Genomic DNA, 27860 nt, shown 5'->3' with positions numbered 1-27860 from the left:
CAGTCTTCATTCTTACAAAATGCATTTTGTGCATGGAACACTGAGGAGGGATGAAAAAGATGTAAAAAGTACTTTAAACTTAGTTTTAAAAAGATACGTTATGGATCCAAGGTTTTCATTTCTCCTTCTGTGTCTAGCCAGTATGCTGCCTTGAATTTAGATGAGAGAGAGCCTTAATTATTTATCTTGGATTCTCTTGTTGATTGAGCTTGCACTAAATTTGAGAGTAGAGTACTTACAGCTGCTTTTCTATGCCACTTTTAAAGAATAAAGACATAAATAGGCAGTGGTCATTAGGTTTGTTGTCATCACTATTAGCAGGAAAAAATTCAGGAGGTCACACTCCCCATTGGGCAGTACTCTGGTCTACTAGTCTCAATCCCAGAAGCCTGCTAACTTCTCCACAACCAATGACCTACCTCTTTCCAGTCCAGATCAGAGATTTTCAAGCATAGGAATCAGTTGTGGGTGGAAATCGTCAGGTGCTGCAATCTCCGGAGCCGATGTCTGGGTGCACAGCCCAGCCCGTATGCCATCTATCAATTCTTCACCTTTTCTGACCATGACACACCCATTATTCCTGCCAGCAACCATCCCCACTTTGGTGATCGGGCCAGCTTCCCAGTGCACATGACCCTGGAACTGGATCGATATCTCAGGCTGACAGTCCTGCCTATATATGTGTTTGATGACAATGAATCGGAGCTAGGCTGGTTCCTTGGCAAAGTTCAGATACCTTTGCTGCCTCTTGCACAAGATAAAGCCATTCAAGGTGAGGGCTCGATGTTATTGGACCATTCCCCTTACTCCTGTCTGTGAGGTCTTCTAAAAATTCCCAAGCTATCTATCTTGAATTGCTTGCTTGAAACAATGCAAGCTAAATAATAACTACAAAATAGACAATAAGGTCTCATCAAGAGTAATGGAACACAAGAATTCAGTGCCCTTGTAGGAGAACCCAGGACTTTTCTGTTTCTTACCAAAAATATAAATTAAACAAAATCCCTACAACTTGGTAGAGCCGCCAATTTGAATGCTACACACTCAATCTTGAATATAAAGTGACCAAAGCTTTATAGTAGTGTTTCCTAGGATTTTTCCTAGTTTAGTCTTTCTGCTTTTCATTTTGAGGCTTAATGTTTCTTATTACATGTTAATGAGCTGTGGCATTAAATCATCCCCTCATTTTGCTTTCTTCATTTTTTAGAACTCCAGATAATAACCATGATTATGCTTACACATATCTTTTCCCCTAAATTCAATTTTAGCTATTTCTTTTCCTAAATAGTAGAACTGATCTCAGTTCTTTCTACTCTCAAATTCCCATCCCTTAACCCTAACTCCCTCTCTCTTATGCATTAGAAGGAGCAGTCTTCCTGAATGTAGCTCTGGGAAGATGGTATAGAGGAAAAGTGTGTGTGTGTGTGTGTGTGTGTGTGTGTGTGTGTGTGTGTGTGTGTGTGTGTGTGTGGTAGAAGGTGAAGATGGGGGTGGTAGGATCAGGAAGCATTGATGCCAGCACCAACTTGGCTTAGCTGGATTTGGAGACATTCATATTCTATCTCTGCTAATTTACCTGTGTGTTCTTGAGAAGATCACTTTACCTTTTTAAGTCTCTCTATTTTTTCACCTGAAAATGGCTTTAGGAATTAGCTCTAAGGTCCCTTCCAGCTCCAGGTCTGTAACACTAGGACATTTCTGTATGGTCTGGTTAATTATCAACATCACCAGCTACCTGAACCACAGCTGTCCCTCAAGTGGGGGCTCCTAGAAGGCAAGCCACATTCCCCTACCTCTTTTCCCACCTAGAACGCTGAAATAGTTTCACTCCCCTATAAATTCAGTAATGTGTGGTGTAATTCCTGAGTAATATTAGCCATCATTATTATGTGATAGAAGTTCATTTTATTACCAATAAAACTTAGATTAATTCATACCTGAAGGAAAGGCCATAATGTTGAATCATCCAGACTTTGATATCTATTCATACCTGTGTGTTTCAGGTAACTTCAACCTCAATGACCCTATGGGGAAACCCAATGGGTCCATTGAACTGAAATTGGAGTGGGAGTCTCATTACCTTTCTCCAGAGAGTTCACTGAAGCCAGCAACCCAGTCTGTTGAAAATGACAACAACAAGGCACCCCTGTCTGTGGAAAATTACAATGAAGTGCTCTTATCTGTAGACAAACACAATGAGGCAAACCTGCAAGTAGAAGATTTCAGTGAGGCGCCCCCCTCTGTAGAAAATAAAGAGACAGACTTGCATCTAGAACATTACAATGAAACACCCCTGTCTTTGGAAAATCACAATGAGGCACCCCTGTCTGTGGAAAATTATGAGGCACCCCTGTTCGAAGAAAATCCTGAGGTACTCCTATCTGCAAAAAACTACGAGGCAAACCTGTCTGTAGAAGATTACAATGAGGCAGACTTGTCTATGGAAAGTTATAATGAGGCGTCCCTGCATGTAGAAGATTATGAGGAAAGCCTGCCTATAGAAAATTACAAGGTAAACCCATCCATACAAAATAATGATGAAGCAAAGCTGTCTAAAGAAAACCTGGATGAGGCCAAGTTGTTTGTAGAAAACTGTGATGAAGCAAAAGAATCTGTAGAAAACTGTGATGGGGCTGAGCTGTCTATAGAAAACTTCGAGGAGGCAAAACAGTCTGTAGAAAATGACAATGAGATGTCCTTGTTGGTAGAAGATTATAATAAAGCACCTGAACCTATAGGAAATTATAATGAGAAACTTACAGAAATTCCAATTGAAGAAGAAAATATTTTATGTCACCAGGTAGGGAGCCCTTTGCCTGTTCAAGGAAGGAATGATGAAGGAGAAAGTATTATGAGGACTGGGGTGAAAGGATAGTGTTTTGCATATAGTAGGTGCTTAATACATGCTTGTTAAATTGTTACTGAGAATACTGTATCAGTACCACTGAATTCACTTAATAATTGTAAAAAACAAACAGAAAAACAACTTACAGCCAGATACTGTGCTAGGTGTTAGGTTACAAAGATTGTCAGATATTTTATGCATTTTGTAGTTATTTGGAATGGAACTTCCTATTCTTTACTCCTGTATTTTGTTGCTATTACATAGAAATGCTGTTGATTATTTGGTTCATTTTATGTCTGCTATTTTATTGAAGCTATTGTCTAAATTAGTTTCTTTGCTGATTCCCTGGGGTTTTCTAAGTAAACCATTATATAATTAGCAACTAGAGATTGCTTTATATTCTCTTTGCCTATGTTTTACCTTTAATTTCTTTTTCTTATCTTATTGCCTTCACTAGTATTTCTAGAACTAGTCAAATAACAGCAAGGAAAGAGGACCATCTTTATTTTACTCATATTGAGAAACAGATACAAGGACAATAGCTTTTGTCCTTGAGGAGCTCATTATCTATTGGGTGGAGGGGAGGAAATGTATAATATAGAAATCTAAATGCAAAATGTAAACAAAATAACTTCTGGGAGGAAGACAACTCGGTGATAAGACCAGGCTTCTGTAGGATGTGGCATTTGCATTGAACTTTGAAGGAGACCGGGTATCCCAAGAGGCAGAGAAAAGGTGGGGATACCTGTGAGACAGCCATTCAAAAGGACAGAGGGAGGGGACAGAGTACATCCTTTTCAGAGAACAGCAAAGAGGTCATCTGGACTGAAGTGTAAAATGTATAAAGGAGGGGCAGCTAGGTGGTGAAGTGGATAGAGCACTGGCCCTGGAGTCAGGAGGACCTGAGTTCAAATCCGGCATCAGACACATAATACTCACTAGCTGTGTCACTCTGCGCAAGTCACTTAACCCCAACTGCCTCACCAAAAAAAAAAAAGTGTGAAGGAGCAAGCAGAAGGATTTGTCTTTTATCCTAGGTGTAAGAGGGAGCTTCTGGAGAAAGGGGATTGTCAATGTTTGGATTTGTGTTTTAGGAATACCATGCAGGCAGCTCGGGAAAACTGTTGTGTTTCAGGAATGGCTCTTTGGCAGTTAGCATATATAGAAAATATGTACTGGAGGAAGGTGGCCAATTAGAGGGCTGCTGCAAATAGTGTATTCTGGAGGTGATAAATCCCTAAAGTAGTGTGGTGGCAGGGTGAGTGGAGAGCACCAGACTGATACAGGAGACGTTGAGGAGATAGAATTGTCAAGACTTAGCAATTGATAGGATATGGGTGGTAAGGTAGAGGCAACAGTCAGAGATGAGACTGAAGTATGGTGAACCTGATTGCCTAAAAGGATGATGGTGACTTCAATAGAAATAAAGAATAAGGAAATTAGGTGGGTTTTAGAAGAAAGATAATTTCATTTTGAATATGTTGAGTTTGAGATGTATATGAGACACAGAGGTCAGAGATGTAAAGCAAGCGATTGGTGATGTGGGACTGGAGTTCAGGAGGGAAATGAGGGCCAGATCAGTAAATTTAGTAATCATCTGGATAGAGATGATGATTGAACTCATGGAAGCTGAGGAGAGAGATGGAAACAGTGACTGAGAGACAGAGACAGAGATTCAGACACATAGGACTGAATCCTATTGAGCACAATGAAGCAAAGTGGGGCGGGGCATTGATGATAGTCCAGCGAAGGGAATTAAGAATTACTCAGCCAGGTAGGTAGCAGGAAATCAAAGACAGAGCCTGAAAACCCAGGGAGGAGGGAATGAATATCTAGGAGGGAGGGAAGGAGTCAGTTCAGCACAATTCTTTGGTTTCACTACAGAGAACAATCATCCTCTTTGTTTCTGGGTTCCCCTGGAGTAGAGAAATAACATCTAAAATGAATTGGAAAATCTGGTTTTTAGACATTATGGTTGTGGAAATTTCCTCCTCTAACCCTTCTGAAAAGGGTTAGGTGGCTTCTATTGCTGGTGTAACTGAGTCTAACCTGCAAGAAATAACAAAATAAACTTTAAGATTTAGAAAAAAAGGAAAGGAAGCCTCAGGCTGAAAGGTATACGAGAATAAAATATGACAGGAAAGATGAGTAGAAAGTAAAATCCTAGTCTTGATTGCTTGATTGGAAATAGATTGGAGGTGAGAACTAAGGGGAAGGTAAGGATCTCAGAGCTGTCCCCAAAAACCATCTTCTCAAAGCTGGAGGACAGAGACACATGTTGTCATCATGGCCATTTAACCCAATTTGGTCATAACCACCACAAATTTATTTGGATTAGGTATTTTTAAAAAATCAGTCTGTACTTTTATACATAATGGAGGAAATGGGGCTGAGTATGTGCTTGGGCTACCTCTGGCGTGGTATGGGACTCAGTCCCTTGTTAAAGGGCATATGTGCTCCTGGTTCATCTCCTGGTTCCTGTAATGAGTCTGTGGCAACACGGACAGGTGACTAAGCCAAGACAAACTACATAGTAGCATAAAAGAGGTTTCCTGCTGCTTTCTTTTTTGAAATGTGGGGCTTGGCACTCCAAGAGCTTTGCTTAGATTTCCCATTGAGGGAAAAAGGAAAAAAAGAGAGGGAATTACTTTGTCCTCCTCTCCAGTAGTAGTTGTGGTGGCTTCAGCTACATCATTTTGGATGTCCTTCCTTCCTACTCCCATCTCCCACTATCATGAGGATCAAGGGACCCATAAGGAAGGTCTGGTCGTTCCTGCCCTTGAGCAGGGGGCCAGAGCCACAGCATGTACATGCTCAGTCCCCTCAAGACTGTTACGGAATCATCTTCTAGGAAAGAGAGCAAAACAATTTCCTACTAGAACTGTACGCAGATTTGTGCATAGATACTTGAATATATAGGGCATGGAAAAGGACAAAAGACTTATGTATTGAGGGGTTGGGGTGGCTTACAGGTGTGATGGAAATCAGGTGGGATTAGTCTGGAAAGGCTTTAGGAAAGGGGAAGGGAAGGTCTGGAGTGGAGATAAAAGGACGTTAGATCAATAGAGTACAGCTGTGCCATAGGAGAGTTCTGGAGAAGCCTACAGAAATGGCTTTGGTGTTTTGGCCTCTCTTTGCATCCCTAGTGCTTAGCATAGGATCTGGCACTAGTAAGTATTTAAAGCTACTTAACTTGAAGAGTTGGGAGGGGGTGGGAGAGGAAAGGGGGGGGAAGAAACTGAAGAAAAGCTCACATGCCTACTCTGGAGTAGAGTCCAGGGAAAAAGGTATAGCAAATGAATGAGGTGAGATAAGGAGAAGCTAGTAGCTTTGGAAGCTATTTCTAAATTCTGAAGAAAGGATAAGAAGTTGAAAACAATGCTCAAGGGAAAGGATTCTGGCACCTTTGTGTTGGATCTGAGAGAAGTTCAGTGACAAGGTTAACAAGGAAGCACTAGTCGCCAAGGTCTTGATTCTCCTATATGAGTCTCTGCACGAGTATCGTTATCCTCCGCAGTCACCTCATTAACATAAAGAAGTCAGACATGTACGTCTTAAAATATAGTAACCTGATACTGACCCTCCCCACTCCCCCCCAGTCCCAGCATTAATTGAGCACCTACTGCTTAGATGGTACTATTTATAGAGACTTAATGGCCACCGAAGAAACTAGACTGAAACCACTGCCAGCTGTATGATGATGGGTGTCTTTTTCTGAAGCAGGTGAAGGAGAAGAAATTGTCAGGTGCTATTGACGATGCACAAAAAGAGCCAGGGGAATGTTACCCAGAAGTAAAGCAGCAAGAGTCTCCATCTCCTGACATTGGTATTGTCTTTCAGAATCCACTTGATCCCTAACCACTAATGAAACTTAGTTACTTACTCCTTTCCTATACTATTCAAGGCTGTATTTTTGCTAGAGGATAAAACAAAAGTCCTAAATTTTATGGTGGGGTAACAATCTGATGGAGTTGTTAACCAACAGCTGGCCTAATCACACGTTTAACTATAGCACCTTAATTAAAGATTATGCTAATGTTATCTCTAAAAGCCCATGAAATACTGAATTGAGAGGAGCAGAAGGGGAAAGTGTGTTTAACTCAAATTTGTGATACTGTGTATTTTCTAACCAATCCATCTTTGTTGTAGGATCATAGGGTTTAGAACTGGAAGGAACCTTAGAGAACATTCAGTAAAACTGAGACTCAGGTTATATACCTTACTGAAGGTACAAACATGGTAAAGCCTTCAAATTCTCAAAGGAGAATTGTAGGACTGGAGAGGGCACATAACTTAACAGATAGAATTTTTTTTTCTTACTTGTACGAAACAAGCTTCTCTGAGCCACGACTTAGCTCTTTCCAGTAGTGAGAACTCAGTATAGGAAATTATTTTAGAAATACCTAATCTTGGATCTTGAGCATTCTTTATCTATGCCCTTGGCAATTAGCCTGTAAATACCAACTGAACTATTCTTTTTTTTTTTCAATGAACTATTCTTAAGATAGATAGTGTTATCCAATAGACTTCATCTATCTACATGTGCTTCCCATCCCTTTCCACATTCCTTTTAATCTGCCTTGTGTCCTCCATTGGCTTTCTATTCATGGAGAATGTGGTTGATAAGTGGAGATAAAGGAAATTCTAAGAAGATCAGGGGCTAGCTATTTAATTTATAAGTGAATGTAGAAAGGGAGACTTTTTTTTTCTTTTTATATATAAGGTTAAGAATATAAGCTCCTTGTGGGTAAGGATTGTTTCACTTTGGTTTTATATTCTGAAATGCTTAGCACAACATCCTGCACATAGCTAGGTATTTGATACATGTTTGTTGAATTGAATTAATTAGGCAGATCAAAGCAGAACCATTTACATCTTCATATTCTTTCCAATAACTCTCTTTCTCTTGGGCCTCAGATGATCAAGAATAGAACTTCTCTTTGTATCAGCACTCTAGACACATTGGGCACAAGCCAAAAATTTGTAGTACACTGGTCCTGGACGAAGTTCTAGTCTTCATCAACAAACATGCTACGTGTTGGGAATACAAGGACAAAATGAAACAGTCTTTCCTCCTCAAAGAGTCACACTAGCTATGTGGGCATGGGCAAGTCACCTAATCTCTGTTTTCTGAGCAGTTAAATGGAGATAATATTTTTGCTACCTACCTCAGAAAGTTGTCTGTCATAAGGACTGGGCTTTGTAAATCCTAAGGCGCTAATAAAAATGTTAATTAGAATAGTTGAGAGGAGGCTTCCTAGCATATTGGAAAGAAGTATTGGCTCTAGAGTTAGAGAACCTTGTTTCTGATCCCAGCTCTGTGGGGTACTTCCTGCTTGAGCTGCATTGGGCAAGTCTCTTAACTGATCTGGGCCTCCGTTTCCTCATCTGTAAAATGAAGGAGTTGAATAAGATGATCTTTGTGGTCCCTTTCAGCTTCAGATCTATGATTCTGTGATCCTATGTTATTGTTATGTTATTGTCAGTGAGGCATTATGGACATGATATATAGTGCTTTTTAAGAAAAGCAATTTCTGTTTAACCCAAAATACCTATTCTTATGTAATAATGGTCTAATGATTATTATGGAAGATGCCATAGAAGAAAGGAATGTGCCTTGTTTAAACTCATATGTGCCTCTAGTTTTGTAGCTTTATGCTTTTTTCATATGCTGTGCTAAGATAGCAACCTATTTTATTTGAGCCCTTCCTGTCTCTAGGCCTGTGAAATACTTCAGGGTAGATCTGAAACAAGGCATTTTAAAAGCTTTGGCAGGATTTTAGTATCCCTGGGGGTGACTATTGACTGGAGAATTTGCTGCATCACAGGCAACTTGGTTTACTATAAAACAAGTGCCTATGTGACACAGAATACTCTCATGGCATGAAAAACATCCGTTTATTTTAAAAAGTGTTAAAGTGCCTGAACTTGTGTCCAGGGAGCTGCCTACATGTTTGTGGCCTCTACTTCTGACATATTGCCTCTCCTTATCTTTGTCTTATTCTGGAACCCTTACTGAAGGATTTTTCTTTCCTGTTTTAGAAATATGCCTGTGATAATTAGAAAAATTTCAGAATAAGTGAAACTTTGTGAAAAGAGGCTTTACATCTCTGCAAAATCCATTTCTGGATGCCATGACTTTATGACCTAAAGCCAAAGAATGGGGTGCAGAAGTTGTGCGTATGGGACCTTTTGTTGGAAAGAGTGGGTTATCTGGCACAGAGATATAACTCCAATCTTTTCTTCGGCAGCTAATCGACCTTCTGAACAAGCTGATGAAGTCAGTGAAACACAGACAACAGACAGTGATGATGTCATAGTGACACCCCTGTCTCAGAAAGGGCCTAAGAGAGTAAGTCAATCTGGAGACAACCAATGAGGGTGAGATAAGATTGTAAACTTGGAGAACAAGTGATATTTAAATGAAGGAATAAAAAACAGGTGCAAGCTCTTCTTCTCATTTGGCCAACTAAAAATTATAGATAATGTGGTGCAGTGGGTAGAGAGCTGGCCTTGAACTCAGGAAGACCTAGGTTCAAATCCTTCTTCAGACAGCCTATGTGACCCTGGGCAAGTCAGTAATAAATATTCACTTCTCAATGTTCTTAACAACTCTCTAAGTCTCTTTTAAGTTGCAGACAAGGTACTGACCTGGGTTGGTAGAGGGAGTTTCCCCAACTAGGGTCTCCTTATACCAATGAAATCACAGGTGGTCTAGTTCCCATCCTACAAATTATGAAGTCATAAGATTTCCAGAGTTTCTAGGGCCCTCCATAGGCATCTAGTCAACTCCTAAGTTAGTGGAATATCAACCTTATTTAGCCAAATTTGAATTATACCAGATTGGAGATTGAGCATACTACTTACTATGTGCCAAAATGATTATTTTATTTTATTAAATGAACTCTTTAAAAAACTTTTTTTTGGGCGGGGGCAGGGCTAGGCAATGGAGTTAAGTGACTTGTCCAGGGTCACACAGCTAGTTAAGTGTTATGTGTCTGAGGCCGGATTTGAACTCAGGTCTTCCCAAATCCAGGGCCAGTGCTCTATCCACTGTGCCACCTAGTTGCCCTGAAATGAACTCTTTACCTACAAGGGCAAACCACCTACAAGGCTTGATATGTCACCTTTCTACTCTGCACCAAACTGAAAGCAGCTCCAGAGTCCAGAGTGTGCTGCTGGATTATTTTGTTTCTGAGATCTTTCCAGTGAGACTCTTAACACACGTGTTTATACACATACACACACATACATAATATACACACATGTATATATATGATCACTTCAGAAACAGAAAAACTAGTAAAAAAAACTGGAACAAAAAATGGTAAAGACAATTACCGTACAGAGAGGATTTGTGAACACATCTATTTTATTAGATTTTTTAAAAAACAAATCAGCAAATCACTATTTCTATAAGCCTTGTGCCAGGGTATAAAGTAACTTTATTAAAAAGCACATGTTAAAATGGCATTCCTTAAAAATAAATTTTGTCTGTATTGCTTGTATCAGGTGTCTGTCAGAACTCTGTCTCCGCCCCAAGAGGACAGTTGGGATTCTCAGAAAATAAAAAGGGATAAAATTTAAAGAAAAGTCTCCTTCCTTAGTAGAGATAAGAGGTAGTAAGTAGGGGATGTAACTGCTGGAAACAGTAGGATGATTTTTGGGAGGAAGGCAAGGAGGTTTAGAAAAGTGGGATCTGCACAGAGAAAACATTCCATTTCTGCTTTCATTGCTATAGATTTCAAAAGGTGGTCAGTATTTAATATATACCCATTGTATTTTTCTAAATGGAGTATATGAAGGGTCCTTGTCCTCAAGGATTGTACTATTGTCATAGTGGAAAGAGCCCTATATTTCAAGTTAGAAAACCTGGATTTGAATTCTGATTCTTCCATCTTCCTTTCTACTGTAAAATTGTAAATTTTGTGTTAACCAGTTGGGAATAGGTTTCTCTATCAGGAGGTTGCCAGGCATACATTCTCCTAGGGTTCCTGGGTAGAATCTATGACTTAACAGTGTGAGAGAAAGAAATTAAACAGGGAATTTCTGATCATCAACCATTAATAATCCCTAAGATGTATCTCAACCATCAATCACTTAGAGTCTTGAATATTAGGGCTCCCTGGTAGAGTTTCCCATTCTCCAAGTCATAACTGTTAGGTTTTTTTTTTTCTCTCTCTTCCCAACTTTCTGTCATTCCTCATGCTCTTGGCCTGTAAATGGCAAGGCCATTTGGTTCATGAATTCCCTGACACAGCATGGTGCCATCTAATGCAAGATAAGAGCAAAACTTCCAGAGCCATCTTTTTTCTTCTCCTGACCTCCATGTCCCTTTTCTTGCCTTCCTTTTCATCACCAGTGTCCACCATTCTAGTCCCAAGTCCCATCTCTAAGCATACGTCTGGACAAGAACACTTTTATTTTCAGTCACTCAGAGAGGGTGAAGGAGAAGAGATCCCGGTACTTGCTTCATATCATTTAAGAGGAGGCCTCCTTGTCTAAAAATAATCACCATGTTACCTAAAATCCTACTGATTAGTGATTCAGTTGGGTTACAAATATTAAACATCTCCTAGCTGTAAAATTATATGACTGTAATGTTTAGAGATTGAGAGAGGGTCATACATTAGATTAGTTTACTCAGATTATTTTCCTAATATTTTGATGGATGAGAATTTTGATAAGAGGGAAAAGGAAATGGTCATAACACTTGTGTGGTATGCAAGCTTGCGTAGGCTATCACAGAGGAGGTTGTGGAGAGTTCCAGGTTTCATGAGGACACCAGACTTCTAGGGTTGGATGATAAGGGTTTAGAAAGGAGGTATCATTACTCGGGTAGTGAGGTGCTGCAGCAGATAGAGTGCAGGACCCGAAGTCAGGAAGACTCATCTTCCTGAGTTCAAATCTGACCTCAGACACTTGCTAGCTGTGTAACCCTGGGCAAGTCACTTCACCCTGTTTGCCTCAGTTTCCTCATCTGTAAAATAATCTTGAGAAGGAAATGGGAAACCACTCTAGTATCTGCCAAACAGACCCTATATGGGCTCACAAAGTCAGACATGACTGAAAAACAACTGAACAACCACAAAAATAGCTTTTACATGCAAATTGTAACTTAGAGACATATACTCACAGCCAACGAAGAGTCTAAACAGAAGTTTTCATTTTTTCAGTTGCATTTTTCTCCAACTTCTATAGGCAGACGCCACTGCACCAATTGAATGGATTATATTATAGAGCCCTATTAATGATATACACAGTAATTCCAAAGAGATAGGTCTGTCTAGACTGGAAGAATAAAATGGGCGAATAAATGCATATTGCTTAGACTGTGACATCCAGATGAATAAGGGACCAAGAGAGTTAGTTCATTAGTTCTAGCTCTCTGCGTACAGGTACTGAGCTGGCCCAGAATGTAACAGGAGGAAAGTGTGTTTCCCATTTGGAAAAAATGGCTCGGCACTTTCAGTGATTTTAAGCTATTTCCTGCCTGTATTTTTAGTAACAAAATTTTCCCAGCAATGCTATATGTCTGTGAATCATGGAATACCATGATCTCAGAAAAATCAAAACTGTGAGTCATCTGATGGGTAACAAAAAAGATGGATAGTAAGTGTAAGTAGGCCCAAGTATATTTACCAGTGATGACTTCCGTATTGCAGCCAAAGTGACAGAATACATCTTTAAAGTCAACTGTAATATTTAAACCTTGATTCTATAATGATGAGACAGTTATTATTTAGAAAAATATTTTTAAAATCTACTTGACCAAAAAGTTTTCCCAGCTCTCCCTGGATGTGAACATAACAAGAAAATGCTCAGTGAGAGAAGCCGTTTGCTGGACTGTGACATAAAGCTTCTGAGTTTTCTATATAGATTTTCCACTAATTAACTAATTATTTATATACTACTTCTCAGGGACATAGCTTTGCCACCTGTGATGCTTCTGCTACAGGGCTCAGAGGGGTACTGCTTATTAACCAAATATAGAGTGTATAATACCTAGAGTGCTGAAGAAAGCAGAGAAACAGATATTTTTCTTTTTCTTGTTAGAATTCAGACAAGATTTGCATTGAAATTGTGTCCCTGGCCTTTGACCCTGAAGCTGAAGTGATGTCTGATGACAGCATCCAGCAGGTATATGTGGAGTACAGATTTCATGATCTGCCCTTGTCAGAGACGGAGACACCTGTATCCCTTCGGAAACCCAGGGCAGGGGAAGATATCCACTTTCATTTCAACAAAGGTAAAAACCAACCTTTCTGCTATTCAAACAGATTCCTTGTTGGTCAGGGGTCCTGTGGATTCAATGGGCAAAGAACACTGACAAAAGGCACAGACTGGGAACCTTCTCCAACTTGTTCTGAGGGATTATTCTGGTCCTTTATAGGGTCTTAGACTTGGTGATGGTGGTAGTGAGTTATCTGTGAAAAACCTGTATTATCAGATTACCATGACTACCTACTGAGTGTCCCTTAGGAGTACTCTAGACTGGGCTTATATGGTAGGAGAAAATTCTGATATTTGCCGGACCACATGGCTTTTACTAAGTTTTCCTAGGATTTTGTTAGGTCCCAGATAAGGGATGGGGAACCTGCAGCCTCAAGGCCACATGTGGCCCTCTAGGTTCTCGAGTGCAGCCCTTTGACTGAATCCAAATTTGACAAAACAAATCCCTTAATAAAAGGATTTGTTCTATAAAACTTGGACTCAGTCAGAAGGCTGCAGGTTCCCTACCCCTGTCCCAGACCTTTACTTGGACAGTTTGGGAGATGCATCTGGCTTTTTGTTCTATGAGAAGCAAGGTAATAAAGTAGAAAGAACCCTGGACTTGTAGTCAGAACTGGGTTCTAATTCTACCTCAGGCACTTAATGCTGTGAGACCATAGGCAAGTCACTTGATTGCAGTTTCTCTTTCTGTAAAATGGGAATAGTAATGCTGGCACTACCTACCTCTCAGGGTGGTGATAGAGAAGTTCTTTGTAAAACTCAACATGCTAGATAAATGGGATCTGGGTATTGTGAACAAAATGGGAGAAGATATCACTTATGTTTCCCTTTCTTTTGTATACAGTGATAGACCTGAACCCAGTGGAACACAGAGACCGAAGGAAGTTTCTCTTTTCTATGCTGCAGGAAAAAAATCCTGAGCAGAGGCAGTAAGTACCGCCTATCAATTTTTAGGGAATGGAGCTATGCTGCAGTGGGTTCTCTGGCCTAAGGCCTATGTCTTACACTGTTTGGATACACAGGGTGTCCCTTTTATTTTGATGTACACGTTCCCTGAAATCTGAGTATCAAGAAATTAAATATGTTATTTGTGGCAACCTTAGTCAGACAGTATAGTTCACATTCTCATGTGTGCCTCAACCATTGGTAGTGCCGTCGTTTTTGTTGATGATCAGTATTTGAATACTGACAGTGTTGTACAAACCAGAAGATCCCTTCAACCTTTATGTTCCAAGGCAGTATGAGCTGTCCAACATTTAATAATGATAGCCCACAAATACCGGACCTATGTTTTTACTAAGAATTTCTATTCACGTTTAATTTTTTTTCTTTGTAGGTTTAAATTTTTTTAAAAAGCATTTGTAAACCTGATTAACAAAAACAACTCCCAAAAATATAAAACAAGAAGTAAAATCTCAAATGTGAAACACTTGGGCGTGAGGGACATTCATAAGCTATACATATGAACAGTTTTTCCATTAAGGAAAGGTGATTTAGAGCGGCTGCTGCAGACAACTGGAATAAAATTAGACTTGAGATCATTATTCTCAAAAGTGATGAAGGAAGCCATAATAACCTATGTGCTTGCTTTATCATCTCATAAAATGTTTATGAGAATGATCTATATATTTGCACATATCCTTGATGAAAATATGAGAATGGAATTGGTATTTTCACAAATGATTTTATGCAAGAGAGCACATATCTTCATGTCACAAAATTGCTTGAAAGGTGTAGAGAATACAAGATTCTGCTGTTTATTTTTACAAAAATAATTGATTCAGTGCAAAAGATAACCTTAAATGCTCTCTTCTAAAGTCATCTCCTTTGCATATGTTATCTTGACAGTAGTGATAGGTACTCTGTCAATAGTGATATAAAATGGGGGAGACAGATGCTTGTGAAAGGTATTTACTTCTATCATGGAGGATAAATTTCAGAGTTCAAATAGAAAATGGATCCTTTAGAGGTGGTAAAGTCCTCCAGATGCCCTTGTTTGTAGATAATACTGTGCTGACTGCATCAAAGGCTTTCTTAATGATGTTTCTGTCACTTCCAAAGAGATCAACAATAACATTTCATACAGGAAAAAACAAATGAACAAAGCATGCCTACTAACCAGACTGTGACATTCCTTTGGAAAGTCTGCTCGTTGAATTATTCCATTAGTGCATATATCTTGGGTTAGTTATTATAGGTAGACAAGAGATCTCACTTTGTCGAAGGAAAAAGTAGGGTAGTTTGCGTTTTGGAAACTCTGCAGTGCTTTCAACAATCCGAAACTGCTCCTTGACATAATTTTTTTTTTTTGGTGAGGCAACTGGGGGTTAAGTGACTTGCCCAGAGTCACACAGCTAGTGAGTCTTACATGTCTTGTCTGAGACCAGATTTGAACTCGGGTCCTCCTGACTCCAGGGCTGGTGCTCTATCCACTGTGCCACCTAGTTGTCCCTGAGATGAGATAAATCTTTTAACAGTAGGTTAACTGAGGAAAGGAATTTGGGGGTCACTTTGAATTAAAGACGTGGCTTAGTGGGCTGCTGTCTAAAAAGTCCAACAAAATATTGAGCACTATCTTGCCTTCATGGCAAATAATATTAATATTCTTCTAGTGATGTTAAATAGCTATGAATCATGGAAAACAGCAATGATGAAGAATAAAAATTGCAAATGTGTAAGTATCCTTGGCTCTGTGGTAGTTTAGAGCTTGACACAATAAAACACAGTGTCATTTTGCAAACAGGAACATCCACAGGGAACCTAGCTACTCCCCAAGAGGGAAGAGAAGAGCATGATTGGGCCAAAGTAGGCTTGTGATTACAAAGAACCTTAAAAGAGGTCCTCTAACAACATATGATTGGAAAAGGAAGTGGGTCATGTGGGAGAAAAAGTAACAAACAGCTCAGTACATGTGGTATGTTAAAATGCTTGTAGGAAAGCCGTCAATATACTGGGTGGACTCCCTTAAGAGTTGCACAGGATGGCTGACTGGGTATTTCTAGGTTGTGTTCTACATCATTAGGGTTAACATCCATATCTATAATAATCACAGATCCAATGAAGCATGCCTCTCACTCCCCTTATTTTGGAATAGGTGTAACCCATCTGTTTTTTGCTTTGACCGCTATTGCTAGGGGATGCTTTGGTTTCTAAGCTACTCATCAAAATGCTGCCATCAGCCACAGCCATTTGAAACTGAGGGCGAGGAATCTTGAACTTCAAATGACTAGGGCTGCCCCCTTTGGAGACTGGCGGTCCTGCCGGACAACCTTTCAAGGTTGAGAAAAAAGGAGTAAGAAGCAAATTAGCTAAATGGACGAAAATGGTCGTTACCTTAGTTTTTTCCCCTTACCCACAGGCTTCTTTGAGTTCTTATCAAAGTTTCTTTGATTAAAAAAAATTTTTTTTAACCTGGAATTGCAGTTACCTACACAGACATTCTGTCAGTGTCTGGAACCCAACGGAACACAGTTGTCTTTACCCAGCCATTGTCTGCAACTTCACAAGGTTGGGTATGCTTACACTCTTGCTTCTTTATCCTTTTTCCTCTATCCTGCTCAGTTTGAATACCCTGTTGTTCTCTGGCCTGCTCTGAAGTGCAAGTACTTTGTTTCCAGGGGGTGGTAGAGATGGGAAAGAGTGCTATGTAAACATGAGTTATTAAAATAATCTTTCTCTTTCTACAACTGATACATGTGCACTTGATTTTGGCTTTGTCAATAACTAGTTTGTATAAAATCATTCAGCCTCTTTGGACAATTTGTTATTTTGTAAAATGATTTCCAAGGTCTCTTCCAGTGCCAACAGTCTGATCTTGATTCCTGTCCATTCTTTGATCTTCTCTGAAATCTCCCCTCAAGACTGTATTTTGTGGGGTTTTCTAACCCTGAAAGACAATCCACTAATAGACAATTTTAAAAACAAAGGACTGCTTGTCCTTATCCTTCCTTACAACTGTCCCTAAAGAGGTCACTGTGTCTATTTCTTCTGTTAACTGGGGGAGAGAGGGAGGAAAAAAATGTTACATGCTTAGCATATATGATGGGACAAAAAAATGTAAAGACTGTTAAAATGAATGCTGCCAAATGGAAATATTTTTCCTCTTTAGACTGAAATTTATAGTGGTGAGTGATCCTGAAGAGCAAAAGAATGAATGTCAAGAAGTAGGCTATGCTTACTTGGAACTGTGGCAGATCCTGGATACAGGAAGAGACATTTTAGAACAAGAGATAGACAGTGAGTAAATTTACTTCCAAGGCATCTCATTAATGAACACTTTTTCATTTTTTGCCTTCATAATTATAACTGCAAAATTGATCAGATGCTACTAAACTTGGAATCTTTCTCTGTCATCATTTAATTGCAGCTAACTCTAAAAGTTGGCCTACTACTATTCCACATGGTCCAGGACTGAATTTTTAATAACATCAGGGCATTGTTATATGTTTTTTAAACTCTTTAATTGGAATTTTTTAGAAAACCAAACTTCACTTTCATAAATAAACGAGACTTTCCCTGGATTGGATACATTCTGCAAAATGCTGATGGGCATTAACTTTCAACATTGATTTTCTGCCTTTTCCTGGGTTATAGAAAAGTTTCTAAAGATATCCATTTAAGAAAAATAGGCCTTAAAAGAACTGTGGCTTCATTTATTCTTTCACAAGAGACAGCTGAGACCTTAACCAGCTTTGTCTTAAGTATTTCAAGGGACCATGGAGTGAAATGAGGACTAGACTTTGGAGTCAAGAACTGGGTTTGAATCCCAAGGCTCATACTTCGCAGCTGTACACCAGGATCAAGTTTCTTAACCTCCTCTAAGTCTCAGTTTTCTCACCTATAAAATGAGGATAAACACCTGTAGTGCCTATCTTAGAGGTTAGTCATAAGGACTGAATGAGTTAATATACGTACAGTACATTTTCATTCTTAAATCACTATATACGTGCCAAACTGTTATTTTCATTTGTCCTTGAGGAGACTGAGAGGCAGCATGACCTAAGTGCAGTTGGGCTTCACTCCAGGAAAACCTGGTCTGGACTCACACAGGCTGTTATCCTAGTCAAGTCACTTAACCTCTTAGTGCTCTAGTTTGAGAGTAGAAGGTAGAGAAAAATGATGGCAGTGGAAGATTTCCCGTAGAAACACCCGATACCAACAAAAGAAATCATAGGTCCAGATCTTTTCAGATGATTTAGCTACCAATCATCCTTTATTAGCCCTTAGCTCCCAGGATAGGGGGAAGAAAATCTTAACTCTGCTCTTTTCATGTTTTCTCATTTGCAACAGTCATCAACCCTCAGGACAAAGCTACCTCCATCGGAAAATTGAAAGTGTCCCTTCAAGCAACCGATGCACTTCACGCCATTTTCAAGGAGATGAGTGAGGACATACATTTATGATAACGCAGATGCAAGCAGTCTCTTATTTAGAAGTGAATACATCACAGGGTCATTTTGAGGGGACCACTGTAAAAGTCTGCTTATGAAGTGCTTTGCTATTCCACAGATTTATAACCCTATTTACTTAGTGACACCTAGTGTCTCCCTCACTATCATGGAGAAAACCTAGACTCATTGTTACTTTTTTCTGGTACCATCTGTCCAAATACGGCTCCTGCAGTGAAAGGTCCTGGCACTTCATTAGGTGAGAAAGCAGACTTGAGATTTGCTCATGACCTCTTTCAGGCTACTCTGGGAACTGCACAAAAGAACTGTCACAAGAGGTGAACTTACAAAAAAACACATTTTATTCATCTTTTAGTTCTTCCAAAGTTGAAAATATCAAGTCCTACTGCTAAGGAGAAAAAAACAAAACAAAAAGCCTCTCTCTCTTAAAGTCACAGGACACAGAATGATCTGTTCTGGGACGAGTGAGCACAGAGGACTAGGAGGGAAGATGGCAGGCAAAACCCCCTCCCAAATACTAAAACAAACAAACAAAAAAAACCTGTTCAACAGAAACTGTGATAAATACAGGACAATGCAAGACAAGTAAAAATGAAGAACAGTGACCAGTGGCTGTGTTGTCTTTCTTTCCCCCCTTCCTTTCTTTCTCTGATACGATCTCTAGGATACTGAACAGTAACTTTTCTCACCCAGAATTATTGTTGCTTCAAAACAACCCCTCTAGATTTCATTAGGAATTGAATATGAGTCACAACCATTCCTTCTTGGGTGAGAAGTTCATATAGAAAAGCTGTATTATTTTCTCTTGCCTACTCTGTTGTTTATGAATTTGTAGGAAAAAGTGTGACAGTGAGGCAGGGAAATATTGCTTGTCTCATCTTTGGAGACAGCAGAAGGACCTTGCATGAGTCAAGAAGGTAGGGAGAATGACAATTACTGAAGTTGCTGCATGGAGCTTATGGATTATAACAGCCTTTAGCAACTGCTGATTGCCCTCAAATGAACCTTTTCTTGAGTACTGCAAGAACTGGGGAAAGGATTATGGCAATAGGGTAGGACAGGAGGAGGGATTGAGCCTGCTGGTCAGGATCCAGGGTGCGGGCAATGCCCTATATACCACACTATAAAAAGGATACCACCTTTGAGCTGCCACAGAATCCATGTGGCTCAACCCAAGCCCCTTGCAAATGGGTTACATATGGGTATCATAATCAGAAGCCAACAAGGTCTTCCTGGAAGAGGATGACAGATAAAAAAAGAGAGGAAGGAAACTATATTAATAGCTGATGCCTCTGGCCTTCTTCAAGAATACCTCTTCCCTCGGCATCTGTATGGGGCCATTGACTGGTGTACGTTGTGGTCTCAGGACATGTAGGCTGGTGGGCCCTGGAATTCACTGAGTAGATTGGTCCATACAAAATGGCCCCCAAACCCATGAACACAAATGGCAAAAAGTCAAAGAAAACGAAGGGAAAAATACAGTTTCTATGTCATGTAAAATATTTAGGGGTTGGCTGGAGGAAGAAGGGATTATAAGGTGGAAAGTTCAAATCTACTTCCTCTTTTTCTTGGGTGGTGCAGAGCTGTGTCTGGAGCCACGGCTGGAGCTACGCCCTGAGCTGTGCACGGAACCCTTTCTTTTCCGGCTCATGCTCCGGCTTTGTTCCTCCTCTTCTTCGTAACGGCTCTCACGGTCAGCTGTGAAGAAAGGGGAGGTGACTATCAGTAAACTTTGTATTAGAGCCTCAGGTTCCTGATAAAACTACGCTGGCAGCTCCACCCACTGCCAAGATAGAGCCAGTTCTTGCTTAATATAAGTGGATCGTTCAGCAGGCTTCTCCCTTCCCTCACAGGGCTCCATGTGGCTCTGCCCTTTCCTGCTCTGGGCCCCCTGCAGTCTGAGTGGCTTTGGTGCCTAGAGCAGAGGACCCCTGGTACTGGGCTGCTGCCTGCCACCTTCAACCTGGGGAGCTGAATTTGTGTTGTGCAAATTTGCATAAACTGAGAACTGTCTGTACTTCTTTTCAAACTCAGAAACCACCCCTGGGGAATTAGGTGAAAGAAGCATTAAGATCACCAAAGCACAATTTTGGTGCCTAATAGCATACTTTAGGAAAATTTTCCTTAATTCTTACTTAGGTAGGTCTAGAAGTATAAAATCAGGTTTGGCTTCAGGGAAAGACTTTGTGCAGGAAAGTTTCTGGTTACATGGGTCTCTAGCAGGTTGTCTGGTTCTTAATTAAATTGTACTGAGCCTCTGGATGTGCTTTACAACTGTCCGGGCCTCTTTAAGATTCACTTTAGAAGTAGAATGACATAGAATCCCTATTTGATTATCTGGAACACAATCCTAGGCCATGTCACAGGCTTGGATGTCTAAGAAAAAGATCCAGCGAGGTATATTCTTATCCACAGAATATCTGTGGACGATTTCCAAACCTACATTTTCCTCTTCCTATGCTCATTAGGACTACACAGCACTTGTGTCAGATCGATCTCTTAAGAGTGTTCACCTGCCATATACTCAGTAGGTCACCCCACCAACATTAGAAGGCTGCATGAGAAGTTTGCACTCCCAACATCGCTGGTCAACTCACCTTTTCTTGCTTCTTCCTCCAGTTCATCCCAGTCTTTCCCACTTTCCTCTTCACTGCCCAGCGACTCCTTGGAATAGTCTGGAACATAATAGATTCAGGTTTAGTCAGCTGGTTAGGGGATTCAGGAACCAAGGTGGATATGGAAAGGTAGGTTTCTTTTTCCCTGAGAAGCTGCATCTAATAAAGTTTTATCTGGTGAAGATTTCAGTCCCAAGCAGAAGAAAGTGATAAAGAATGATGAATGAAAGATAATAGGAGTCCAAGATATTAGGTAAGAAGGACAAAGGAAAAATTCTTATTCTCCTTATGGCCCCTGCCTCTGTTATTTTATGTGCTTTTCTGATTTCCCTTAACTATGACATTTTCTCTCAATCCCAAATACTTAATCACAAATTTTCACACCTCAGGGCCAGGAATGCAGTCCAGACTTGGGCTGGGAAAAGAAGTGGGATAAACAAAGGGAGGGGAAGTTAAAACTAAGATGGAGATAGTTTGACAAAATTGGTGATAAAACAAGAGGTGGGGCTAAGGTGGGATAAAAAACTAGTGGGCTGGGTATAAATATTACAAGGACAGGCAGTAGGGCTAGACTTTGGAGTAGGCAAATGGGAGTATGCTGGGAATTGGAGAGTGAATGGGATGTAGATGTAGGGGAATGGAAATAGGAATAGAGAACAGTGAAGTCAGCTACATATTAGCAAATTAATGAGTAGTATAAGAGTGGGTACAATTTTTTAGCAAGCACCTGCACAGGCCCTGTGACTTGAAGATTAGAGATCTAAATCTCAAAGCAGTCAAACAGTGCTTCAGCATACATACCTCCAAGACGGAATTTGGATGGGAATGGATAAAATTCTCTGAAATAACGAAGATTATCAGACTACTGGACTGAATTGCCTTCTATTTATACTCACTGAAACTGATGACCCTAAAAATACATACCTGATTCCTCTGCTTCTGAGGAATAGTCTTCATCACTATCCTCCTCCTCTTCTTCATATTCATCCTCCGAAGGATTAAAAGTTTCATCTTCAATTTCAGACTCTGAGTCTCCTACCTCAGCATCACTCCCCTAATATAAGAATAGCAGAGACCATGATAAGAAGGCATTTCATGTTTTTAAAACAGTTTCTACCAATAATTTAATGAATCCTTTCAAAATAATAGTTCTAATTCTATTTCATGTGAAGAAACTGAAGTAAAGGTAAAGTCATTTGTCCAAGATCACCAAAGTCAATATAAAATAGTTCCGTTTGGACCAAGCTCATGGATTCACAGACTCTTATGGATAGACTTTTATCAACTAAGTCAAAGGTTGATAGGTATAGTGACCTTTCTATACTTGGGAAATTGAAAAGATATCCTCCTACTTCTCTATTTCTGAAAAGATCAGTTTCTTTTTCCTTCAGGTAAATGAAAAACTAAAACAGACTGTTCTGAGAAAGAAGGCTGATTGTGGTGTAAAGGATGGTTTTTAAAAAACAGTTTCTTATGAGTGACTAATATTGTCTGTGGTTTTTTTTTTTAAGGCAATTGGGGTTAAGTGACTTGCCCAGGGTCACACAGCTAGTAAGTGTCAAGTGTTTGCTTTGAGGCTGAATTTGAACTCAGGTCCCCCTGACTTCAGGGCTGCTGCTCTATCCACTGCGACATCTAGCTGCCCTGTGACTAATATTCTATGAAGACCAAAGGCTAAAAAATAAAAAAACAAAACCCAAAAACAAACAAAAAAAACCCCCCTCATTCAAAATATGCCTATCCTTGTGATTTGGAAAAAAAAACCCACCACAAAATAGTAGATACAATGGTAGTGCAGAAACAACATGGATTTGAAGTCAAAGGACTTGGGTCTGTTCTATGTGATACCTTGAACAAGTCAATTTCTCTAAGGCTCAGTTTCCCTGAAATGTAAAACGGGGACAATACTTGTGACAATAAAATTAGGCAAATTTGTCTACTGCTATACAAATGTTCTATTATTTAATCTATGACTTACCTGTAAGGTGGATTAGAGGAGAGTGGTCCACACTTGACATTGTTCTCCTGACTTCCTCCTCTCAAGTGGGTCTGGTCTTTTTTTGCTCATATGTCAATCTCCATTCCCCCATCCATCCAAAAGGTACTGGGCAACCTTGTACACATCAGCTACTGACCTGTTCCTGAAACCCTAAGTTCACATACCTCACCTTCAGGCTCCAAGAAAGACCAGCCACCTTGTTCAAAAAAGCCCTCAGGATCATCCACAATAGTCTTCATGATTTTGGTCCAGTTGAGGGACTGTACTCCTTCAGTGTACTTCAGGTCACAGGAACTAAGGGAGTTATATAACATCAAAATCAGTACTGCATAAAACCCCTCAATATTACTAAACAGTACCATCTTACTTTAGTTACTAACATGACCAAATATACATAACATTTGTGTAAATACAAGAAAACACTTATTCCTTGTATATGTCTACTAAACTATGTCCAAGTGTCCCCAAAGTATGGCTTCAGGTAGCAGTAACTCTGCCAGGGTACTTAGTCCTCACTGTAAAGCTCTCCTCTAATCACTAGGATTTTTCTTTTTTAACTTTGTTTCCTTTTTATCTGTCCACACTACTTTTTTTTTTCCAAAGTGAATTTTTATTAATATCTTTTATTTTCACACCATTAAATTCACGAGAGAATCTGAAAATTATATGCAACACTCCACATCTATAGACCTTCTGCTATTTAAATTGTTGTCATTGTTTTCTTGGCTCTGTTTACTTCATGCTCCATCAGTTAATATAAATCCATGCATCTCTGTATCTACCATATTTATTGCTTCTTACAGCACAGCAAAATTCCATTAAATTCATGCAGCATAATTTGTTTATCCATTTCCCAATCAATGAGCATTTGCTACATGTTCTTTGCTACTACAAAAAGTACAGCTATAAAAACTTTGGTGTATAGGCAGGAGCTTTTCTTCTTGTCAATGACCTACTTGTATTATGTGGCTAGTAGTAGAATCTCTGCATTAAAAGGCACAAGCATTTCACTTTATTTGCTTAATTTCAAATTGCTTTCCAAAATGGCTGTACTGGATCCACAGCTACACCAATACTACAGCAGCGTATCTATCTTCCCACACCTCATCCCCCCAAATCAACCATTTCCATCTTTTGTCATCTTTGTCAGTCTGCTGGGTGTGAGGTGACACCTCAGGTTTGTTTTGATTTGCATTTCTCTTGTTATTAGTGATCTGAAGCATTTTCCTATGGTTATTAGTCTAAATTTTTTCATCTGAGAACTATTTGCTCATAATCTTTGACCGCTTATTTACTGGAGAATTAATTTCTACATTACTTCTAATGATTTTTTTCTTAACCAATGCTGCACTCACCTTCTTTTACCTTATTTTCTTTCTTCAATGCTATCTACACTTTTCTTCTTCTTTCAGTCCTTTCCCACTTTCCCTCTTCCATTGAGATCCTGGAAAAAGCACTTTGTCTAAAAGCACCTAGCCTTAATTATGGCCTGTTCAGTGGTCTGTGTGTTTTACACAGGTGATAATTCCAGCCAGCGTGCTCTCTCCCAACTGTACTTTGTGGGCAAAGAAAGGCTAGGCATTATGTCCGAGGACTTATTCCTTCTTTGGCTCTGTTTCTCATTAAAAAAATGTCATAAGATAAGGATATCCTTTTCTTTTTGCTAACTTCCCACAACACCTAGTAAAGTATTACTTCCTCTCTCTATAAGTATTTTCCTAAATTGCTATGGAAACTGTTTATAGGGGAAGTGATTCAATTGTGGGTGGGTGGGGAGGAATATAAGAGGAAAAAAAATCAAGAAATGAAAACAAAAGGGCTAGCATTAATAAGATTTTAACTTAAAAAACTGCCCAAGAATATTATCAGCATTACCTACACAGGGATAAAAGCAACCCATCAACAACCATGAAAAAAATGTGCCAAATTACTAATAAGTGAAACGCAAATTAAAATGACTGAGATTTCATCTTATGCACATCAGACTGGCAAAGATAATCAAAGAAGGAAAACATATATGCTGAAGGGCCTATGGAAAGAGAGACACACTAGTAATGAACTACTGTTGGAGCCATGAACTAGTCCAATAAATAACTTGCAATTATATTAGAAAAGCCACCAAACTATTTATCCTTTGATCCAGTGATGTGACCATTATGTAAATACCTCAATGAGGTAAAAAGTTCCATGCATAAACAAATATGTGTATATATACACACATATGTTACATAAACAAATATTTCTATAAAACACTTTTTGTGATATATTTGTAGTGGCAAAGAACTGGAAAGAAAGTGGGTGAATGGTGGAATGGCTGAACAAATTATGGTACAGAAATGTAATATAATACTGTGCCTCAAGAAAGAAGAACATGAAGAATTCAGAGACACTTGGAAAGACTGGTAGCATACAGTAAGTTCAACCATTTGAATGATGACCACAAAATTGTAAGGGAAAGCAACACTAAAAAGGCTTCAGAACTCTAATCAATGCAGTTACTAGTCATGATTTTGGAAGACTAATGGTAGTGCCTTTCTTGCCGCTTAAGCAGAGACGTAGTGGACTACAGGTACAGAACAAGGCATTAAAGAAAATGACTGATGCACTGATTTGTTGCGCTTAACTGTACTCTGTTACAAAGGAGAGTTCCACTATTTGTAGTGGTGAGGAAGGTAATCTTTAGAAACCGACAGTTAAATAAGAATTATTCCCAATGCTTATTTCTTAGATTTCAAAACCATTTCTCACAGACAAAATTATACAACCACTTCCTTTAGATAATTTAAAAAGCAAATTCCACTCTTATTACTACTCCAGGTCTTAAGGATGATTTTCCTTTGTTAGCTCAAGTGGTCCCACTAGAGAAGATTTTCTCTAGCTGAAGTGTGGAAAATTTGTCATCAAAATAATATGCTTTTGTCTATCTTATCTTTCTTCAGCAAATTTACAGAACTAGTAAGAATATGAAATGCTTTGAAGACGTATTGTGTGAAATATTTAAAAAATACTATGGCCAAGCATTCGTTATAAAGGGGCTAGGCCCAAATTTTTAAGTTCTAATCTATAAACTCACCTCAATGGTAGGCTGATCTTAGGTACATCAATAGTTTTTTATATACTAGCTGTATAATTCATGATATCAATAATCCCAGAATTTTAAGTTCCATAGAATAAAGATCCCTAATGGGTTAACTTACTTCAACCACTCCTTGATGGGGTCAAGAGAGGCCACAGGGATGGCATTGATCATTGTCACCTTCTTACTGTAGTCCTTGTAGACTATTACCATATCAAAATTCTTCAGATGAAATTGGACTCGCTCAAAATGAATCAGCTCCACTTCATCCAATGTCACCACAAAAGGTGGCTGGGGGAATAGAAATGGCCTATTACTTTCCGAGTACATTTGGAAACCCATTAGCATTTCCCCATCCTTGAAGAATCCTATTTAATGTATCAAAGAGCTGGCTTATTCTACAATAGCTCAAACACACTAAAGTGTCCTAGTAGAATTAAAGACTTTTTGGGTGGGCGGGGACCTGAGAGAAGAGCTCCCTTTATTTTACAGTTGACAAAAATGAAGTTAACTGGCTCGTAAAAGAGTTCCACAGGGGCAGCTAGGTGGTGCAGTGGATAGAGTTCTGGCCTAGAAGTCAGGAGGACTTGGGTTCAAATCTGGCCTCAGACACCTGACACTAGCTGTATGACCCTGGGCAAGTCGCTTAACTATGACCGCCTCAGCCCCCCCATCCCCCCAACCAAGAAGCATTAAATTGTACCCTCAGGTAGAAAAAAACTCAGTGGAATTTACAGCACGAAAGTGAATATTTTGGGAAGAAAGTTACAAATACTAAAAAATTATAGGGTGAAGTGGGAATTGCTCTCATGTCTTGTGTACACTGAACTGATAATTAGCAAATTAATTGAAAATGTTGATAAAGTTTGAAGTGAAAAAAGATCTAATTCTCATCACTTCCTAGTCAACTGAAAACTATTTCCTTCTCAATGCAAAAATCTAAGTAATAAAGAGATACTCACCCATTCTGTAGCATTCACCAGTGCACTACTAGTGGGCTGCAGCAGGCAGGTGCTTCTGTAAGGGGCTCCGTTAAATCTGGAAAGAAGTGAGAAAATAAATTCAGACTCTGTGTAGACCAAGATCAGAAGACCAAAGCCAGTAGGTGTTAATCCCAATAACAGATATACTTTTCCTTCCCATTCCAAATTTTGAAACTCAAGTTCCATCACACTCGCTGGGGCTTCTCTCTTTTTTTTTTTCTTGCTTAGGCAGTTGGGGTTAAATGACTTGCCCAGGGTCACACAGCTAGTAAGTGATAAGTGTCTGAGGCCGGATTTGAACTCAGGTCCTCCTGACTCCAGGGCTGGTGCTCTATCCACTGTGCCACTTAGCTGCCCTGGGGATTCTCATCTTCCAGTGCCAAAGATGCATTTCAATCTATGTTCCACCTACCACCCCATTCCCTCACCTTTGCATGTGAAATGTGATATTCAAAGAAGTTTAAAGAATTACAAAACGTTGATATCTAAAAAGGATCACAGAGCTACAACTTATCTATCCCCCTCATTTTACAAATGAGGAAACAGAGCTAAAGGTGAAGTAACTTGCCTAAAGTCCACGCATAAGTAATAGAGCTGGTTCTTGAACCAAAGTTTTACAGTAGCAGGTTGAGAATGAATAATATATCATAGTGACATTAATGGAGGGGATCTTCAACTTTTTCCTACTTCTATGGTTAGAA

General features: G+C 39.5%; 2 protein-coding genes across 6 annotated transcripts in view; one reads left to right on the top strand and one right to left on the bottom strand.

Annotated features, from left to right (window-relative positions):
• RPGRIP1 (RPGR interacting protein 1) overlaps window positions 1-19091 on the top strand; it is a 31688-nt gene extending 12597 nt beyond the window's left edge. For 3 of the 5 annotated variants that reach the window (XM_021003381.2, XM_021003689.2, XM_021003776.2), the window contains 7 exons: window positions 2004-2512; window positions 6566-6671; window positions 9097-9197; window positions 12902-13094; window positions 13923-14007; window positions 17187-17314; window positions 18368-19091. In XM_021003381.2, the coding sequence (XP_020859040.1) occupies window positions 2004-2512; window positions 6566-6671; window positions 9097-9197; window positions 12902-13094; window positions 13923-14007; window positions 17187-17314; window positions 18368-18480 (1235 nt within the window). In that variant the 3' untranslated portion in view covers window positions 18481-19091. Of the gene's footprint in view, window positions 1-2003; window positions 2513-6565; window positions 6672-9096; window positions 9198-12901; window positions 13095-13922; window positions 14008-16501; window positions 16689-17186; window positions 17315-18367 lie in introns of those variants that run through there. The other 2 variants (XM_021003542.2, XM_021003608.2) reach the window with 2 other exon arrangements.
• SUPT16H (SPT16 homolog, facilitates chromatin remodeling subunit) overlaps window positions 18805-27860 on the bottom strand; it is a 32609-nt gene continuing 23553 nt past the window's right edge. The window contains exons 21-26 of the mRNA XM_021003258.2: window positions 27139-27214; window positions 26298-26467; window positions 23265-23394; window positions 22026-22155; window positions 21084-21161; window positions 18805-20184 (exon numbers count right to left, since the gene is read on the bottom strand). Coding sequence (XP_020858917.1) covers window positions 20039-20184; window positions 21084-21161; window positions 22026-22155; window positions 23265-23394; window positions 26298-26467; window positions 27139-27214 — 730 coding nt within the window. The 3' untranslated portion in view covers window positions 18805-20038. The remainder of the gene's footprint in view (window positions 20185-21083; window positions 21162-22025; window positions 22156-23264; window positions 23395-26297; window positions 26468-27138; window positions 27215-27860) is intronic.

Source organism: Phascolarctos cinereus, unplaced genomic scaffold (assembly GCF_003287225.1).
Source record: "Phascolarctos cinereus isolate Bilbo 61053 unplaced genomic scaffold, phaCin_HiC Scaffold_3;HRSCAF=262, whole genome shotgun sequence".
Lineage (NCBI taxonomy): Eukaryota > Metazoa > Chordata > Mammalia > Diprotodontia > Phascolarctidae > Phascolarctos > Phascolarctos cinereus.
This window is presented reverse-complemented; position numbering and strand designations above follow the sequence as displayed.